General features: G+C 36.3%; 1 protein-coding gene across 1 annotated transcript in view; it reads left to right on the top strand.

Moving 5' to 3' along the window:
- LOC150092784 (uncharacterized) overlaps positions 1-21864 on the top strand; it is a 104868-nt gene that overhangs the window by 24439 nt on the left and 58565 nt on the right. The window contains exons 4-5 of the mRNA XM_090414529.1: positions 1825-1947; positions 21466-21658. Of these exons, the coding sequence (XP_090270655.1) occupies positions 1825-1947; positions 21466-21658 (316 nt within the window). The remainder of the gene's footprint in view (positions 1-1824; positions 1948-21465; positions 21659-21864) is intronic.

Raw genomic sequence — 21864 nt, 5'->3', positions numbered from 1 at the left:
AATAGCAAAAAATCATACAAGATTCGATATATCACCACTTGTTTCGAAGAAATATTCTAGAGTTGACTTCTGCCTTGGCATACTTGTTTAATATGAGCTTTACATTTGAATTCCAAAGGAGTGGAAGAGAAAGGTAAGATTTTACTTCTTCATAAGGGAGGTAACAGAATTCAAGCATCAAATTAATTGCCCTTTTACTCTCTGTCTTTTGATAGTTTGCTGCATGATAAGCTGATAGTTAATCTGGAATGGATTGGGTTGTATATTAGATTAATGCATTTGATTGGTGATTGGCTCTATGATAGGCATCAGCAAGTTGTGTAGTGTGGAGCAGTATTCGAGAAGAGGAAAGTAACTAGTGGTGTGCATCAAGTGTTCATTTTTAAGGTCATTGCTTTTTAATCTGTGTGTTAAGGATATTGGGCAAGGTTTGAATGGAGATGTTCAGTTGTTTGCTGATGATGAAAAGTTGGGAAGAACTATGAGAAGGAGAGCAGATGTGGTTTTACAAGAGGACTTGAATAGACTGAGTGAATTGGCACAGGAGTGAGGTTATCAGCTGAATGTTGCAAAGTGTGAGGTTTTAAATTTTGGAAAAATCAAAGCTTGGATATATACCTAGTGGGAATATATTGGAGGAGGTGGAGGAAATAAGAGTTCTGTGTTTGGTGGTAGATAAGGATCTGAAATTTAGAGGACACCTCTCTACAATTGTGAGGCCAACACAAAGAATTCTGGCAATAATGTGGAGGATGCTGACTTGTAAGGAGATTCTTGTTCCATTGTTATAAGGCTTTGATTAAGTCACGTATGGATTACTGTGCACAGATTTCGTCACCTGGTTTTCCAAGGATGAATGGGTACTGGAAAGTGTCAAAAGGCAATTAACTAAGGTGGTTTCTGATCTCTGGAATGTTGAGTATGAAGAAAGGGTGAGAATATTAAATTTACAGGCTAGTTGATAGGAGGAGGAGGGGGTGATGATATGTTCTTATCAAATTAATGTTGAAGAGGTTTCGTAGAATGTTGGGGGGGGGGGAGAAACAGGAGGTCATCCCTGGAAATTATATGTGGAGAGTGTGAGCGAAGTAGTGAGAAGCAGATTTTTTTTGTTTTTTTTGCATGGAGAGTGGCAAATGTATTTAAGGCATGATATGATGAGCTGCATGTTGTAATATATGTATGTATATATATATGTATATATATGTGTGTATATATATATATATTATACATATATAATTATGCATATGTGACTGCAGTGTTTAAAGGGGATCACCCACAAGTCTTTGATTTTGCTATATCTATTAAATGCCAGTACTTAAATAGGAATCTGGATCTAATAACAAGCATCGAAGTAAGGTCTTTTTATAAAAATTTTCCTCCCTCTATCATATTCATCTAAATGCTATCTATTTTCAGACAAATTATCACCAATGTTATCTATTTCTGGTTTGTCATTTTCAATACCAGAACATTTGTCATCTACAGAATTGGTTTGGTTGAATGAGTCATCATTCAACTTTTTCACATTATATAAAAGGCTGGGTTTCTGTTTAAAAACAAAGATGAAGTTTACAAATTTTCTGTGACTAACTGACACTCACATGTAATCAGAAATGATGCTGACATTAGTTAATTATGTAGATGTAAAAACATTTATGCAGTTCCATTTAATGTAATTTAGCAGTCAAATTTGTTTGAAATGTATGTTAATAGTTTATCTATAGATAAATTAAAAACCAAATGACAGAAATAATCAGGAATTAACAAGCAGCACTCTTTATCAGTATTCTAGTTTGAAAGTTTTAATTTCTTTCCTCTTAGAGTTGATTGTCTTTTAGCTCATAGTAGTGCAATTTATCCTTGCCTGCAATTGGCATTAAAGAACTCTGATCTTAAGGTTAAATCGCAGGCATTCTTTAATACTGGAGGATACAATGCAACAAAGTAAGTTTATTTTGCCTGTTATTGTATATATGTAATTGCAATGCTTTTGTTTGTTTGTTTTTTTGTTTTTAAAATGAGCACTTTTTTAAGTTTTATAATCAGGACCAATTGAATACTAGGTTGAATATATATTATCCTGATATACTTTCCAAAGTCAAATTTCAAAATAGTCTTTTATTGTGAAAAAAACAAACCAATTGCAGTAATCGGTCATCATCATCAAATTCCTGCTATGTACCCTCAAGGGGTGTACAGGATATGATAGTATCACATGAAAAATTTACATCATTACCAACTTCCTATCTACAATTTTCCTCCAAATCAGTCTGTTACTTGTCAAGACTCCAACATTATCAGATCTTATACTTCTATCGTCTAAGCTACTTTGTACCATATCAATCCACCTATATCTTGGTCTTCCTTTGGGTAGTTTTCCTGCCAACCTGGCAGAGAACACTTGTTTTGCTAATCTTTCCTCGCCCATTCTGTTTAAGTGGCCATACCACCTGAGATTAGCTCTGCTAATGCATTCCTGGATGCTGACGATGTCAAGTTCTTTCCTAATATTCTCGTTTTTAATATGAAATTGCCATTGATGCCATCTGTTCATGCCTCTAATCTTTCACAGGACTCTCATATCTGCGGTCTCTAGTCTTTGGTGAAGTGTTTTACTTCTGACCCAGCTCTCAGATCCATAAGTTAAAACTGGTTTGAACACTGTCTTGTATACAGCTAATTTTAGTGTTCCGACTAATTTCTCTCTTATTCCATATGAATTTATTCAGTTGACTTCCTACCATACCAGCTTTGTTGATTCTGTTGTCTATTTCTATATTTAATTTACCATCTTCACTAAAAATTGTGCCTAAGTAGCTGAAATGTTTTACTTGTTCTACAGGTTCTCCGTTCACAACACAGTTGATATTTTCAACAATTCTGCCTATTTTCATTGTTTTTGTCTTTTTATTGCTGACCTTCATACCATATTTATTACAACAGCTATTCAATTTAGTCAGAGAATCTTGCAGACTTGTAGCAGATTTATTTATAAGTATAACATCATCCGCATAAAGCAAAGAGCTGACATTAACATCTCCAATTTTGATATCATGTTCAATACCATTTTCCTTCATAATGTGATTCTTCATAATATAGATAATGAATAACAGAGGGGATAATGTACATCCTTGTCTCACACCAGATTTAACATTAAACCACCTTCCTGTACTTCCTTCAATTCTAACAGCTGAATTATAACTCAAATAAAGACTAAGTATTGTTTGATATAATGCACCATTCTCACCATATAACTGTAGCATATTAAATAGCTTCTTCCTTGTCATATGCCTTTTTAAAATTGACAAAATTTAAATACAGATCTTTATTATATTCTCATGATTTCTCCACTATTTGTCATAAAGTGAAGATTTGATCTTGACAGCCTCTATTTGACCTGAATCCAGCTTGTTCTTCACCCAGCTTATCTTCCACAATTCTTCTCAACTGTTTCTCAAGTATACTTACATAGATCTTGCCAGGAGCACTCAGTAGGGAAATACATCTGTAATTCTCACATTCAGTTTTATTTCCCTTTTTATATATGGGTACTATGAGAGCTCTACTCCAAACATCAGGAATTCGTCCCTCTGTCCAGGCATTCTGAACTATGCAGTGCGGCCACTGTAAGACTTTTATACCACCATACTTCAGCATTTCTGTTCGAATGTCATCTACTCCTGCTGCCTTTCCACATTTCAAGCCTTAGATGACTTTTTCTACTTCAGGTATGGATATGTATTCCTGACTGTATGCCTGTTGAGCGTTTTTTACCACTGTGCTATCACTGCTTGTTTAATTTAGCAATTTTTCGAAGTAATTACTCCATACTTCAAGGATATCTTTTTCTCCCGTTTTCATGTCACCTTTATCATCTCTAACTCCTCTTTGCAGCACTCTTTCTGCCATTCCTCTTCTTCACCAACCTCCAGAATATTTTGCCAACTTCTTCATATTTATTTTCTATGTTCTTGCCAATACTTGAAAAACTCCTCCCATGACTTTTGTTTAGCTAGTTTTATACAGTGTTTAGGTTTTTTACATTTGTCTCTGTATTGTCTAAGAGCACAAGCTGACTTATTTGCCAGAAACTTTTGATATGCTTTCTTCTTTTCCTTCACTTCTTCTTTAACTTCCTGTGTCTACGATGGAGTTTTAATTTTTCTATCCTTGCAGTCAACTTCACCACATGCCACTCTAGCTGAATCAATCAGGGTTTTCTTCAAGGCTTGGCACTGAATCTCCAAGGGTTGGTTCCTGTTCTCAAACTCTTTCATTTTTTTTCTTGAATAATCTTCATGTATTTTAGTCTACAGTTTACATATGAGAGCTGCTCAACTTTTATTTGCTTTAAAACTTTCTTACATGTTATTCTTTTCAATATGAAATTCAATTTTATTCTGCTCAAGACTAAATGGTGATCATTTCCAATTTCAAATCCTCTTTACACTGGTGTCCTGCGCCAGGGAAAAAACATCACCATCAACAATAACATAGTCAATGAGACTTTTCTTATTTCTTGCCTCTTCTCTCCATGTGAATTTGTGCATTTATGTTGGAACATGTTAGTAATAACCAGTCCATGTCCTGAGTAGAAATCCAACAATTATTTGCCATTAATATTAGCTTTGTTCTTTTCTCCAAATGTTCTCAAAATATTTTTGTATGTCTGACAATCATATCCTACTCTGCTATTTAGATCCCCAACAAGGACCAACTTTTCCTTTTTCATTGTGTCAGTTGCTTTCTCTAAAGACTCAAAAAATTCCTCCACTTCCACTTTAGTAGAACCTTCTGTGGGACAATAGGCACAAATAAGTCTCATTGTCCAGTTCCCCATTCTCATATTTGCCCACACCACTATTTGAGACTGCCTGCCATTCAAGAAGATTAGCCTCATATTTAGTGTTGAATACTATGGCTACTCCTTTCTTTTCCTTGATTGTCATTGCCTGAATATAACATTTTGTATTTATTGCTCAGAAAGATCTCACCAGTTTTTGCCTTTTTTGTTTCAGTCACCCCTATTATGTCGATCTGGTACTTATCCAATTCCTCAGCTAGTTCCATTTCTTTGTCATTCAGGCTTCTTATGTTGATAGTACCGATCTTTAACTCTGATGATGTTGAGTTGGGGTGTGTTTTCAGGTTAACCAGGTGACGCCCCAGCCGTCATGAAATATTGTAATGTTGTACCATCATTTTGTATATTGGTTTAAGCCAATATACAAAATGATGGAATAAAATTTGGTCGCTAAATCCCAAATTGCCACCCCATCCTCGTTCATTCAGTATCCAGGTAGATAGCCAACAGGGTGCACCATGGGAAGTTGAGGATTGGACATTAGGTTAGAAGCCCTGGTCTCCATATTCCTTTAAAGGCTATGTGGAGGTCTTCTCTCAGTTACACAGCTTTGTTCCTTAAGCAGTAATTGGTTTGTTTCTTTATTATAAAGAGTAAATATACTATAGGTTGTGTACCTTTTATTTTATATTATATCATTTTATAAACAGTAAATATAAAGTACTACAGTCAACGTGTATATAATTTACTATTGTATAATTTACCCTTACGTGAGTTTTCATCAGGTATGATCTGGAAACGATTGATGCCTTTGCAAATTTGACTGTTGCTAATTTTAAAATTTAAATGAGAATGGACTTTGAGATGAAACTTTCTAAATATGAGTAAATTTTCTAGATTGTTAAGTGTGAATATCAATGTGATAACGCATATTCTGTTTGTAATATTTGAATGAATAGTGCTGTTGTAGCCCTTTGGAAATAGTATTGCTTCCATGGCAGTAGAGACATTCAGATGAAATACCCTGATAAATTCAATTCTAGTTGCAAACTAGAACTTGTTAGTCCTTTTTTCATCCAGTTCCCAAATTAATTTTTCTTTGGTATAGGCAAGCAGGCATTGTTTTTAACTTCTGGAAATTTGATTTTTCACCCCAGCAAATAATTGACCATAGAACTTGAACAATTTCACAAAATAATATATAGTTCTCGTGGAAAGGCTTAGACATTGGTTATACATTTTTACTAAATAGCTTAATACGTTCGCTGCCACGCTGCTCAAGCGCTTTCGCGTCTTCAAGGTCACTACGAGTAATCTCGTAGCCGGCTTATCAGATAGAATTTTGTTTCATACGCCAACTACGAGTAATCTCGTATTACTCCCATCTTCAAGGTCACTACGAGTAATCTCGTAGCCGGCTTATCAGATAGAATTTTGTTTCATACGCCAACTACGAATAATCTCATAGTTGACGTATGAAAATGTTATATGTTTATGTAAATGTAACATATTATATGAAATATGTTATAAAATTTATGCTCAAAATGAGCATAAATTTTATAACATGATTACTGGAAATGCAATGTCTGCATTAAAATTTAGAGATCAATTTATCTCAATTTTTGTTGGAATGGATGAACTTACAGCATCAGAGAATATCAGGAGGAATCGGGATTTTCATTATTTGGAAATTTTACCACCAACAGCAGAAAAGAATCACCCGACAAAGCCATGCCATGTCTGTACAAGAAACAAATGTAGACGCGAAACACGTTATTATTGTCCTGTTTGCCAGGAAAAACCACCATTGTGCGTGGAAAATTGTTTTAAAATATACCATTCTTAATTTGAATAAATGTTTTTTTTTTTATTTTACTGAGTGCTTTTTTATTTCATTGATTGGTTTTTATTGATTTTACTAGTTTTAAATTGATTTACAAATTACGTGTTATACTACGGATTAACTCGCACTTGGCATAGGAGGTTGGTAATCGACATACGAGTATACGCGTAGTTGGCTTGTGAAGCTCATATACGAACTACGAGTATACTTGTAGTTGGCATCTGAGGCACATACACAATATACTATATTTTAGTTGAAATTATTTCCCTTCTACCAAGCCCCCAGACATGTGCTCTGCTTTATTCATAATCCAAGGGTCCAAATTAAGGTAATTATACAAAGGGATAGCTCGTGTTTGGCATAGGAGGTCAGTAAATCGACATACAAGTATACTCGTAGTTGGCTTGTGAAGCTCATATACGAACTACGAGTATACTCGTAGTTGGCAGCGAACGTGTTAAGGAAATTACAATGTACAATAGAATATACATTAAAATAAACTTTAATACACTTCCAATATAAGACTTCAAGAGGTCTGACCAATACATTGGACAGACCTCTCGAAGTCTTGCCAGAACATGTGGGAGACATAAATCACAACAGAATAATCACATCAGGTTTAGCTCACCATTTTTTGACATCCAATCATGTTATAGACTGGAAAAACAGTTCTATGTCTTACATTGAGGATGACTACAGACACAGAACTTTTAAAGTATCAGCAGTAGTGCTACGCACAGGCAGCAATTTAAATAGAAATCAGGGTGCTATTATTAAAGACATATGGAAAAATCTTATCAATTCTCTCAACTCAACAGAACTACAATACGCAAAAAACCACACAACACGTGTCATGTACTGGATTCTGACTAATGCATGCACACTTCCAAACGAGGATTATCAAATGTGACGGCCTAACAGACTAATGCTTCTCTATTCATGTAACTTGGTGCATTTGTATTTACACCAGTACAGCCTTGATTATGCTAGACAGTAGCTAGTGAAACTGGTTGGCAATTTGTATTTTATTCATTAAATCATATGGTCTCTTAATAATAAAGTTCTCAGTTTTCACACTTCCAATATTTCGGCAACGTCACGTTGCCATTATCACAGGAACTTAAAAACAAGACACGTACATACAAGCACAACACACAGTAAATGAGGAACGAAGCAGGAAGCTATTCTTTCTCTTAAAAGTCCTGATTGTGCTCCCTAGTGGACAATGTTGGTATTCTTGACAGATTGGGCTAAAGGTCTTCTGGTGTAGGTTTCCGAAATTTGGGGCTGTCTCATACAACCAAATTCATTGAGGTTTGGATTGTTTCTTAGGGCTGAGGCTGATTCCATGAATAGCCTTTCGTATTTGAATTTACTACGGTGTATTATCGTGGCTTTTTTCCACTGTATTCTATGGCAGGTATCCAGCACATGGTCTGCAAGACCACAGTGGCTGTATTGGTGAAACTGGATGTAGTCCTTGTGTTCTGAAATTCTGATATTAGCTGTCCTGCCTGTTTGGACAAAGTAGGACAGCTTACAGCTGCAAGGGACTTGGTATACACCAGGTAGGTCTAGAGGCAGAGGTTGGTCTTTAGTTACAGACCTTATAAAAAATTGGCATCCCTTATCTGCTTCACTAAAGACCAACCTCCCCTCTAGACCTACCTGGTGTATACTAAGTCCCTCGCAACTGTAAGCTGGCCTACTTTGTCCAAACAGGCAGGACAGCTAAAATATCAGAATTTCGGAACACAAGGACTACATCCAGTTTCACCAATACAGCCACTCTGGTCTTGCAGACCATGCGCTGGATACCCGCCATAGAATACGGTGGAAAAAAGCCACGATAATACACCGTAGTAAATTCAAATATGAAAGGCTATTCATGGAATCAGCCTCAGCCCTAAGAAACAATCCAAAAAACCTCAACAAATTTGGTTGCAAGAGACTGCCCCAAATTTGAGAAACCTACATCAGAAGACCATCAGCCCAATCGGCCAAGAATACCAACATTGCCCACTAAGGGGCATAATCAGGACTTTTAGGAGAAAGAATAACTTCCTGCTTCGTTCCTCATTTACTGTGTGTTGTGCTTGCGTGCACGTGTCTTATTTTTAAGTTCCTGTGATAATGGCAACATGACGTTGCCAAAATATTGGAAGCACATTAAAATTTATTTTAATATATATTCTATTGCACGTTGTAATTTCCTTAAGCTATTTAGTAAGAATAATATATAGTGTTAGGGCTCATGACTTGGTGTCATTTATTATTTATTATTATTTTTATGCTCTGTATGAATTTAGTATATAAATGGATATAAAGTCATGTTCAAATGATCCTGAGATTAATTTTCCCATGATGAGTCTGACTTCATGGAAGTCTGAGGACTATTATTAACACCAGACCTGCATGGAGTCTAAAGACTCATCACAGCAGGCAAACACTGATACATATAAAGCCCATCAAGGCCTGGTTTAAACTCATTCACCACAATGTCAGGCAAAGCCTTCCACTAACCAATCATGCTCCATTCAAAGAACCTACTCCTTATGTCCCTACTCACACCCTCTTTATACAACTTCAAGGTGTTCTACCCCTTCCCCATTCTGCAAAAACTTTCTTCCACATTAACCTGACAACCCTTTACCAACAAAAATGTCTCAATCACATCCTCTCTCTTTTCCCTATTCACAAGGCTTTGCAAACTTCATTCACTCAATGTGTCCTTATATTTCACATCCTAAAGATCATAAATTAAAGTTACGAAGAAATTATATACTTGGTTTAATCCTTTATCCAAGTGTAAGCAAACAAGTTTGTACCTGAACTATTTTCAGGACTTGGGCAACTCGTGTAAAGAAGCTAATAACTTCACATCAGTTGCCTTAATATCCCATAATGCAAAGCACATCTCCTTCCAGATGTATAATGCTATGCATTATGGGAAGGGCCACTACCCAGACCAGTTTCGATCTTTATTGAGGATACTAAGGCAAGTGATGTGAAGTCATTAGCTTCTTTATACAAGTTGCCCCAGTTCTCTCTCCTCTGGATCCTCTCCACCTCCTCCCCATCAAGAAGAAACCTAGGTGACCAAATATGGGCACAGTAGTCGAGATGAGGTCTTATCAAGGCTCAGTACAGAGGAACAATAACTTGCTTGTCTCTGCTCGTTAAAGTATTTTTCAGCAACCAAGTGATTTGATGAGCTGATTTAGCCACTTTTGCAATGTGTCCCCTAAACTTCATCTCCCTATCCACAAACATTCCCAAGTCCCTGGCCTCATCAATCTCCTGGAGTACAGTTCCACTAATGTAGTATACTGCTGCTAATCTTTTCACCCCAAAATGCATAACCTTACATTTTGTCACATTAAATTGACATCCATTCTCCTTAGCCCAGAACTCCAATCTATCCAAATCATCCTGCAAGATTTTGACATCTTCTGCATTCACTATTGCCCTACCCAACTTTGCATCATCCGCAAACAAATGAACCGTTCCTCTTAGATCCTTCCCTATATCTTTAATGAACAAATTAAACAGCAGTGGTCCAAGAACAGAACCCTGCGGCACACCACTAGTCACAGGCTGTCTTTTGGATTCTATTCCTGAATAAACTACTCTCTGATATCTCTCCACCAACCCTATATCCATTCCCATATGTTGTAGTTTACGGATTAGTATTCCATGTGGTATCCTGTCAAACGCCTTTGCCAGGTCCAGCAGTATCACTGTAAACCCATTATCCTTATCCAGTTCAGCCGTCACTGTGTTATAAAACTTGAGCAAGTTACTGAGGCATGATCTACCCTTCACAAAGCCATGCTGTCCCCTGTACAGTATCTCATTTTCATCAATCCATTCCTGTATTTTTCCCTTGACTACTTTCTCCAAGACCTTGACAACGACTCCCGATATGCTGATCAGTCGGTAATTTGCAACAGTAGTCTTGGATCCTCCTTTATGCAGTGGAACTATTTTCCCCTCTTTCCACACCTTCGGGACTAAACCAGACCTGAGACTCAGATTAAACAACATGGTCAAGGGCCCTGATAATTCTTTTGCCGCTTCACGTAAGACCCATGCCGGTATACCATCCAATCCCACAGATGTATTCACATTAAGGTTCTGTAATAGACTATTCACCTCCCCTTCATTCATCACAATTCCCATATAAAGTAATGGTTCCTTCATTCTTTCAGTGTCACCACCTGGATGATATACTCTTGCAAAGTGCTCAGTCAGTAATTTTACTATATCGACTGATTCAGTGACCTCCTTATCATCGGCATTCCTTAAAATCATTCTGCTGTGTACATTTTTTTTTTTTTTTGCTTGCAGCATATTCAAAGAACTGTTTGGGATTCTCTTTAGCTTGCATAGCTAGTTTCCTTTCATAATTCGCTTTTGCTTTTCTTACCACACTCATTACCCTTCTTGCCTGCAGGTCACCTTTCTCTTTAAATTCCCTCCACAGTTGTTTCTTTTTTTGCAGCTCAAGCTTAATGGTGTTATTCATCCATTTAACCCCTACTTGTTTTACTATTCGGACCCTAGGTGTACAATCAGCCATAATCTCCTGTAAATGCTCCTTGACCACTTCCCATGCTCTATCGACATCCAGCCCTTGCAGTTTTACATGCCATGGCACTGAGCCAAGCAATCTCCTAAGCTTGTCATACTTGCCAGCCCAGTAATTCCCCATATACTCTGTCTTAATCGAAAATTCCACACCTTTAGCCACCTCCCAGGTCAAGACCTTATGATCACTCTCACCAATAGGTGGCAACATGGTCATATTCATTACAGTCAAATTCTCAGATGCTATTACCAGGTCAAGCACTCTCAAACCCCTAGTATTTTCTATTACATGCTGTCTCAGATAGTTATCCCTTAATAATTGAATAAAATCCAGTTCCTTCCTCATATGTGTCCTCTCCTCCTTCCAATCAATGTTACCATAGTTGAAATCCCCTGTAACAATTACCTTTCTTCTACTCATTTCATCAATTTGTGTATGCATACTATCTCCACCATCTATTCCATACCTGATCTATAGCAACACCCAACTGTATATTTTGTTCTGCTGTCAAAATCTCACACCAAATAGCCTCAAATGAGCTCTTTTCACTATCCTGCAATACAACTTCAATTCTCCTTGGCTGCAGTTCATCAGCTATCATCAATAACACTCCTCTCCCTCCCCCCCCCCCCATTTTATTCTCTCTGTCCCTCCTAAACACACTATAGTCTACACATTCTATCCTACTAACTATATCTTCTTCCGTCAGCCATGTTTCACTAATGCCAATAACCTGTGGCCAGGAAGAGCCAACTAAGGTCAAAAATTCTTCCTTCTTGTTCCTAATGCTCTTGGCATTAGTATACATGAAACGCAGAGGTCCCTTTGTCCTACCCCTATCTTGATGTGTTATTCTAACTATCCCATTCCGATTACTTGTCTTTAGTACTGGCTTGGGTACATTATATACATTCTTACACTCAACTGTCTCACTGATGTCTGCATATCCACTCCCCTCCCCCTCCTTGGTAGTTCTAGTTTCCCTGGTTCTGCACATCCATTTTCACTTCATTCAGCAACACTTTTTCCAGTCTCCACACACCAAATCCATTCAAATGCAGGCCATCCATCTTGTATAAATTCTTTCACCCATCAAACTCATTCCACATGTCCACAAATTCCACACCACACCATCTGCATAATCTGCGCATAGAGTCATGTGATTATGCCCCTCCTCCTAAAGTCCTCTCTGTTGTACCGTGGCAACAGACTCACCATCCTTACTCTGTCACTCTTTTCTTTCGCTACCTTTAACAATACTTTCAAGTCCTCTTTCATAAAAAATTTATCTCCTTTCAATTCATTCATACTCACCACAACTATCAATTCTTTCACCCTCTGTTTTTGCGCTTTAATACTGTCACTTATATCCTTAAATTTCACACCCGGTAAGTACGATTTAGTTAAACTCTCATCTATCACACCTCTTAATAACGAGTCACCGTACAACACTCTTTCCTTAATTTCTGAAACTCTCCCACTCTTACGCTTATTTTTCCTTTCAAACACTTGCTTATTTCCGTTAGCCGAGGCACTCTGGAAAGAGTTTTGCAGGTGCTCCAACTGCCGCTTGGCATTGTGTATTACTCTGCGTAACCATGTGATCTCACTCCTTACAAATAATTCCTCATTTTTTTCATCATTTAAACCATTTTCTCTCTCTGTATAATTGTTTTCACTCTCTCTTTGATCTCCTCTCTCATTGCCATCTTGTACAACATTGCAATTCCCTATCAGGCCACTATTTTCACTCATTCACTCACATTCTGGCTTTCTTCTACCACAACAATCTCACCACCTGACACATACTTCAATTCCTGACTTTCAACATTTATTTATTTATTCAACATTCATTTATTATCTCTGTATTATGACCAAGTTATTTGTCTATAGATGGTGTTTTGAAATTCAACAAATTAGCAGCTACTGAATATCTTATTTTGTTCTTTTGGTATTGTTTATTACTACTAAACCTAAGATTAAGGCCTGTAAAGATCACCAAAGATTCACAAACTTTCAGTAATTCTAAAAATGATGGTCTTAATTATAGTACAGTTGATGTAATTTCTAGCTCACAAAAAACTAAGAAACATCAGTGTGAAACTCACATTGTTATCTTAAGTGCCTTTGTAGCACAGTTGGAAGGATTTTTCACTTGGTTATACCAGTCCTGGAAATACTTTGCAGGTGCAAACTTTTTGCTTACACTTGAATAAAGGATTAAATTTATAGTATAACCAAGTGAAAACACTTCCAAACAACTTTATCTAATTCAGAGTAATTTAATAATAAGGTATGACACCTTTTGGCAACTTATATATGAAAATATGACTTCTGCATTACTTCAACCTTAGTATCACTTTTGGGTCTGGCTCCCATTGAAGAGACCTTAATAAAGGCTGAAACTGGTCTGGATAGTGACCCTTTCCATAATGCATAGGTATAGATAGTTTTGTTACTGAAAGAATGTTTCTTTGATGTCTTAAATAGAATATAGCTTTGATGTAGTTAATTTATTTTATTTCAATATAATAAATTTAGTTTAATCCTTTATCCAAATGTAAGCAAACAACATTTGCGACTGAAGTATCTTCAGGACTGAGGCAACTCGTGGTAAAGGTGGCCCAAGCTCTCATCACTACTTGTCTTAGTATCTCCCTTAATGCAAAGCACATCTTCTTGCGGACATATATAATGCTATGCATTAAGGGAAGGGCCACTACCCGGACCGGTTTTGACCTTTATTGAGGTGTCATCAGGAGATACTAAGACAAGTAGTGATGAGAGCTTGGTCCACCTTTACCACGAGTTGCCTCAGTCCTGAAGATACTTCAGGCACAAACTGTTTGCTTACACTTGGATAAAGGATTAAACTAAATTTATTATAGTCTAATCAAGTGGAAAAAAACTTCCAACATTATTTTATTTCATTTATTTATTGTAATTTTATTTTCACTAGAGGTCAGGCCAGTAGAATAACTGTTGATCAAATCATTGTCTCTTCAGCATACTGTGTGAAATATAATTTAGCTTGTTCTCTCTCTCTCTATATATACAGGGTGTTCGGGATAAATTTGACATATTTATAATTAATTATATTTTTCCGTAAGTTACATGTATTAACACACACTTCTCTTCATTTAAAAGTTTGGACCCTTCTTCATTCATATACAAGATGTCAGAAAGGATGGATAGCTGGAACCCACCTGAATCATGGAAGAGAATAACTTGTATCATGATGATTCGTGCCCGCCATCAAAATAAGGATATTACGACTGCTGCCCAATGCTCCCTGAATACAGTAAAAACAATCAGGCATGAACTAGAGACTTGCAATGGTGACTACGAGGATGTAGCAAGAAGAAAGATCCCTAGCAGACGATCTGATTGCGTTCGTACAGCAGAATTCCTCGCAAATCTGCAGGAACAGGTGTTGAAGAACCCTGGCATTGGAATTCGGGCTTTGTTCGTGGAGTTGCTAACTGTAGTCAAGCCCTGGATAACAAGGGTAGCCAATGGTAGGCTGTATGTATGGCAGCAGGATTCGGCCCCTTGCCACACCTCTGGGAAAAGTCAAAAATGGTTGTCTGAAAATTTCTACGACTTCACCAGTCCAAATGTTTGGCCTCCAAACTCCCCAGACCTTAACCCCATGGATTATTTTGTATGGGGCGCAGTTGAAAAAGACACCAATCGCACTTCCAGTAATACAAAAGCCCAGTTAATGGATAAAATTAAAACAGTTTTTGCGGCCCTTCCCAGGGAGACTGTAGCATCAGCTTGTTCGAGGTTCCGAAGCAGAATTGAAGCTGTGATCGATGCTAATGGTGGTTATTTTGAGTAAATCTTGTTGATAGTATTGTAATTAACTCTGCCTGTAATGTTTTTTTGTCAATTCATTAAATTTAATAGATACAAAGAAGATTTTCTTTTTCCTTACGAAACTGTCAAATTTATCCCGAACACCCTGTATATATATGCGTATACTCCAGATGATGACCTTAATATGAAGGTCTCAACGTCGGGAAATTAAAATAATTATTTATAATACGGTTGTAGAGTCCATAATTTGTGTAAAATGAAAAGAAAAATAGCTAATATATTTGCTCTTAATATTTCCAGAACATATAAATTGAGTCTGGCATAGAGGCATCATCATACGTATCAAGGATTTAGGCCTAGTATGGCCTGTTCCGGCCTTAGAAGTCATCGTTGAATCGTTTAAGAGGACGTCCTGGTTTTCTTTTTCCTAATGGCTTGTACTTTAAGGCTTGTTTTGGTAATCTTTCTGTTTTCATTCTTTGAACATGTTCCATCCATCTATGTTTATATTTTTTAATTTTTTCAATTACTGGTTCTTGGTTTAATTCTTTCATAATATCTTCGTTTCTTTTGTGATCAAATAGGGTATACTTTGCAGTTTTTCTCATAAACTTCATTTCTGCTGTTGTTAATCTTTGTTTGTCTTTTTGTTTTATTGTCCAGATTTCGCTTCCATACATTAAGACCGGTAGGGCTAATGTATTGTATACTTTTAACCTGGTTTGTTTTTGAACTAGGTTTGGTTTAAATATAGAGTTAATTACTCCTGTTATTTTTAAATATTTTGCAATTTTTATGTTTATATCTTTTTCATTTTCATATGTGATCATACATCCTAGGTAGTTAAATGAATTCACCTGTTCTAAGATCTTGTTATCTAATACTATTTTAGTTCTTGCTGTATCTTGTCCTTTAAAGGCCATAGTTTTTGATTTTTCCGTTGATATTATCATACCAAAGAGGAGAGTGTTTAAGTTAACTGTAGGTGAAAGTTTAATTCCTTGATGTAAATTTTTACTCCATTTTATTATTATTTCATTTAAGTAGATATTAAAAAGAGTTGCTGAGAGGGGACATCCCTGTCAGACCCCTTGGTTTATCTCTCTTGTATATGATAGCTCATGATTTAATCTTATTTGTATTTGATTATTTTCATATATACTTGTGACAGCTTTTAGGATATCATTTGGTATTTGTCTTTCTTTTAATATGTTAAATAATATGTTTCTTTTAACTTTGTCAAATGCTTTTTCAAAGTCAATTAACAATATGTGTTTCTAAATTATATTCTCTTCTTTTCTCTATTATTAATTTTAGGCAGAAGGCTGGGTCTATACATGATCGTCCTTTTCTAAATCGATTTTGTACCTCTAGAATAAAGTTTTCGGAATATTTCATTAGTTTGTTATTTAAGATTCTGCTGTATATTTTGTAACATGAATTTAGTATACTGATACCTCTATAGTTTTTAGGGTCATCTCTATTACCTTTCTTAAAGATAGGAATCGCAATTGCTTTTTTCCATTCTATTGGGGGGATACCAGTTGAGTAAATTTTATTTAAAAAGAATAAGAGTCTTCCTTTGAATCTTGTTCCTGCGTATTTATTGGCATAGAGGCATACTTGGCTAATAAATAACTCCTGTTGCCTTTCTTTCATTTTTTTGTGGTTTGGATTGCCGGTTTCCTCTCTGTTCATTACATGCCATGGTGAATTGTGTCCCCTTTTCATGCTTTGTGCTTGCACTCTTCTTTCCGACTGGCCTGAACTTCTGTCCCTGATAAAAAGTATTCTGTTCTTCTTCATGTGACAAACCATGTAGTGTTCAACATTTTGAACCTCATGATCTTTCATAATCATTGTCACAATTAAATACTGATCTGTTTGCTGCTCTCTAGTAGGGAGAGGACAGTCTCACGAACTGTAACACTTTAACACTACCAGAAACAGTCCTGTCTTATTTCTCACAAGAAAATTCTTCACCTAAGAAATAACTTCTCCTTTTCTTTGATTAATACCTACATCACCAGTGAAAATAGAATTTCTGTTCTCTTCTTTCTGAACTACATTCAAACCTTTTCTACATAAATGCATCAAACCCACAGCCACATCACCATTCAGAAAACTTTATCATGCATTTGCATTTTCTCACCTGTACAACTCTTTATAAATCCTAAATGTTTTAAACCTTAAAACATTGTTTTCCATTAGGTAGCACGCACACTAAAAATTTCCCTAAAAATGTATCATGTTAACATCTTTTCTTACAGATTCACTTTGTGCATTTTCTCATATTCTGTTTCTGCCTCCTTTTCTCTGGGTATGTCCATAGTTACTGTTCTGGTAAACTGGTCGCAATTGTTCTTCCACTTTCCTTTAAGCTTGTAAAAATGAACAGGTGATTATATCCATATATATAGTTCAGCTTTACTCTGGCCCAAATCTTATCCTACTCTTTCATTCCACACAAGCCTTAAACATGTATCTAGGATACATGTTTAAGGCTTGGTTGCAAAGAATTAACAATGAGTTGGACCTCATTACACATTATGTTGAAAGTTGAAAGTTTTTTCACTTGGTTATACTATAAATTAAAGGTGCCAAGAAATTACATTCTTGGTTTAATCCTTTCACCAAGTGTAAGCAAACAATGTTTATGCATGAAATATCTTCATGACCGGGCTGCTTGTATGTAGAGGCTAATGACTTCACATCAATTGTCTTAATATCTCATAATGCAAAGCACACACCCCTTTCAGACATGTATAATGCTGAGCATTATGGGAAGGGCCACTATCCAGACCAGGTTTGACCTTTATTGAGGTCTCATTAGTGGGAGCCAGACCCATAAGAGATACCAAGGTTAAAGTAAGGTTGAAGCAACTTTCAACATTTATCATTACACATTAAAAGAAATGAGAGAACATTAGGATATATTATATAGTTAATAATGGTTAATATATGTAAAGAATACTAGAATTTATTAGCTCTTATATATATTTTTCTTATTTCAAGGACACACACTGTCTTTTCTCTCCTCGATGTTGTCCTTCTAATAAGGAATAAATACATAACAGCTAATGGATTCTATTATTCTTTACATATATTAACCATTATTTTTTACATAAAGAATGTTAGAAGGTGATGAGAATGTGAAAGAGGTGTTTATGAATTTTGACTGTTGACAGTATGGCAGAAGGAGATTTTCATGGATGGCGATGGCAGTGATTGCTTGAGTAAAAGTCAAGTGAAAGCAGGATGTGTGGAGAGAGAAATAGAACTGCCGATAAATGAAATGGAAAGCATGATGACTGAGTTGAGGAGGGTGAACGAGGATATTGAAACTAGAGAGATTAGTAGTGAACAAGAGTAAGCGTGAGAAAAGGACATGAGAGAGCAAGGGACAGAAGAAGACAAGAAAATGGGAGAGACACAGAGTAATAGAGAATTTGGAGAAAGTTGAGAGAAATGTGGGAGCAAGGGGTAGAGAGATGGGAGGAAAGTGGGAGAGAGAAAGAGAAAAGTGTAGAAGCAAAAAGTCAGGGATCTCATTGAGAAAAGAGTGAATGAAGCTGGAAGGAGTGTAATGTGTGTGTGTGTGTGTGTGTGTGTGTGTGTGTGTGTGTGTGTGTGTGTGTGTGTGTGTGTGTGTGTGTGTGGAGATTTGATGATTCAGGGTGTACATAGTAGTGTTTGAGGAGCTTGCCTAGAGGAATGATAGTGAGGTGGAGACATGGAAGAGTTGATAGTGATGGTTGTACAAAGGACCCAAGAAGTAGCGTGTAGTAAGTGATTTCAGATTGATGTTAGGGATTGTGCAATAGAAATGTGTGGGAGGAAAGATAGTTTGTTGAATTGATATGATATATAGTGGAGGAAGAGAACAATGACATTGAATGAAATGATAGCAAGAACATGCAGGAAGAGTGGTCCGAAATACATGGATGCTTGGAGTACGTCTTAACACAGAAGGATGCAAGCATTGGAAGAGACCATGTTTTCTGTGTGTGTGTGTGTGTGTGTGTGTGTGTGTGTGTGTGTGTGTGTGTGTGTGTGTGCGTGCGCGCGCGCGCGCATGTGTGCATGCACACTCATGTGTTAGGGCAAGGAAATTAGAGTTGGAAGTTAGCAAGGTTGGCATCACATGTGAATAGCAGCTTGATAAAAAGAGAGGGTGTATACTATATTCCAGAGCTAAGTGGTGCCTGTGGAGAGTAATAATAGTTGTAGGAATACTGACAGTGCACTAGTTTTTCTGTATACAAGTGCCAGGAGCAATTAGGAATAAAGGGAATGAGTTTGCAACGTTGATTGATTCAGTCTCTAGATTTGTATCAGGATACATGTTTAATTTGGTTGATGGAGAAGAATGTCTTGAAAGGGATGTAAATTGAGGGGTATAGCATATAATGCACAAGTAATCTCGTAGTCATGGTAAGAGATTACTTGTGCCCTCTCAGGATAGAGAATCAGAGGGGAAACGACACTAGTGACTTTGAAAGTATTTGATGTGAAAGGATTAGGAAAAGATATTTATTTGGATACTGCTATAGACCAGGAAATAAGGATAGTGATCAGCAGGAAATGTTCAAGCAAATTATGTTATCAAGTGCAATGTGAGTGATCATTATGGGGGAATTCAACTATAGCAGTCTGAGCAGTAGATGTTAATAAGGGAGCTGTATTTTTAGACTTCTTGGGGGACAACTGTCTTTGATAATGTGGTGGAGGGAACATGGGAATGAGAGCTTTGAACTTGGTCATAGCATCAGAGGATCAGATTGTGACTGAGATGTCTTATATGCCTTCAGTTGGAGAGAATAAATTTGTACTCCTGAATTGGAGGATGAAACGGCATGTGGAAGGATCAAAGCAGAAGTTTATGTGGAGTTGTGGGGTAGGCAACTACACCAGTTGTATTTTGCAAAGACATTTGACATGGTGTCACATGACAGTATTTAAATTACATTATTGGATTTGTGTATCAGGTTAGTGGATTGGTAACTGGCTTTTGGATAGATATCAGAGTTGTACATGGAGGAACAGGAAGGTTGCAAGTAGAGTTCCACAGGGTTCTGCACTGTACCATTATTATTCAATATTTGTCAGTGATATTGTCACTGCACTAAATGGAGATATTCAGTTGTTTGCTGATGATATAAAAGCTTGTGAGGGTTATTACTTATTGTGTTGTGACCTTCAGGAAGACTTGAATAAGCTCAAATAGTGGGCAAATGAATGGGGATATCATATCAGTTTAATACTGCTCATTGTAAGGTTTGAAATTTGGGATCCACAGATGGGATATTGCAAACTCTGTTTTGCCAGAGCTAATCTGCAGAACCTGATGGAAAGGAGATGAAGAGATGATTGAGACATTTAAGCTATTGAGAGGTATCATCCAGATTGCCACTGGGGAGATTTTTCATATGGTGGAATGAGGGGATGGAACAAGGACCAGAGGCCATCTTTGAAAGTTGCAAAAAAAGAAGTTGTAAGTTATAAGGTAAGAAGTAAGTTTGTTTGCATGGAGAAGTAGTAGGAACATGGAATGCATTATCTGAGCAGGTGGTTAGAGTGCAACAGCAAATGAGTTTAAGGATTTGTATGATAGATTGTGTTGTCTAAGGCAAACTTCCTAGAAAGTTTTTTTGCACTCAATTATAAAATAAATTAAGAAAAAATATTTTTTTTTCCTTTAAATTTAAAAAATAATTTGTTTAATCCTTTAAATTTTCCAATCTTAAGTATTTACACCACTAGGCTGTTGAATTCGCTTCAGATGCCTTAGTATCCTGGAATTTTCCTTAATTTACTTGATTATCAAGTAAAAAAAGGTTTCTACAACTATCTATAATCCAGAGTAATTTAAAAATATGGTGATACTTCATTGTTTGCTTGTATATGGAAATTATATGTCTTGCGTATTGATTTTACCTCAGTATCTTCTGGATCTATAGATCAAAACTAGTCTGGATTGACCTTTCCCTTTGCCTTGCAGTATACATGTCCAAAAGGAATGTGTTTTGCATTATATGATACTAAGACACTTGATGTGAAGTCAACAGCTCCATATACAAGAAGCTGAGTTGGGAAAATGCCATATGTGAACTTCGTTTGCTTACACTTGGATAAAGGATTAAGCAAGAATTTAATTTCTTGTCAAGTATAATTTGTCACATGTGTTCAGTTTTCCTTTGTAGCTGATCATAATACTTGTATACTATAGATTCTTCATTGACTTGGATGAATATTGCCATTAGGTTCTTTAGGTTATCAGGTTATTAATTTGCATAACAATATATAATTCTTGTTTGCTTGCTTACATTCATAAATATTGAATTTGTTTCATAATTAATAAAATTTGAGGTTATGAAATTTGGTCTTTCATATTTGTTTTAGGTCAATGGAACCATTTTGGTTAGCTAAAATTATGTTACTTATTTATCTGCACTTGGGAGCATCAGGAAGAAAATATTTCTTAGATATAGGAAGATTGTTGATGAAAGTGATATTTAGAGGACCAATAAAATCTGATAATATGCATGGTATTATGGTTTTAGGCATTACTATGATGTATTCTAAATTTGAACAGGTAAGCATTTTGCTCACCAAATCTTTTGTGATATTTATATTATACTGTGGGAATGTGTTTGCACTTATATATTTTATTGGATTGAGGTTCTGGAACATTAATTTATGGAAATAATCAACACAATGCAGTTTATCTTTGTAGTGTGGTTTAATTATTATGAGACTCCATAGTCTCAAGGCTCATAATGATTGTGATCATTGGGCTGC

Source organism: Typopeltis vanoorti, chromosome 25 (assembly GCF_054136105.1).
Source record: "Typopeltis vanoorti isolate ZY-2024b chromosome 25, IOZ_Tvanoo_1.0, whole genome shotgun sequence".
Taxonomy (NCBI): domain Eukaryota; kingdom Metazoa; phylum Arthropoda; class Arachnida; order Uropygi; family Thelyphonidae; genus Typopeltis; species Typopeltis vanoorti.
Note: the sequence above shows the minus strand (reverse complement) of the source record. Positions and strands in the feature narration are given on the sequence as shown.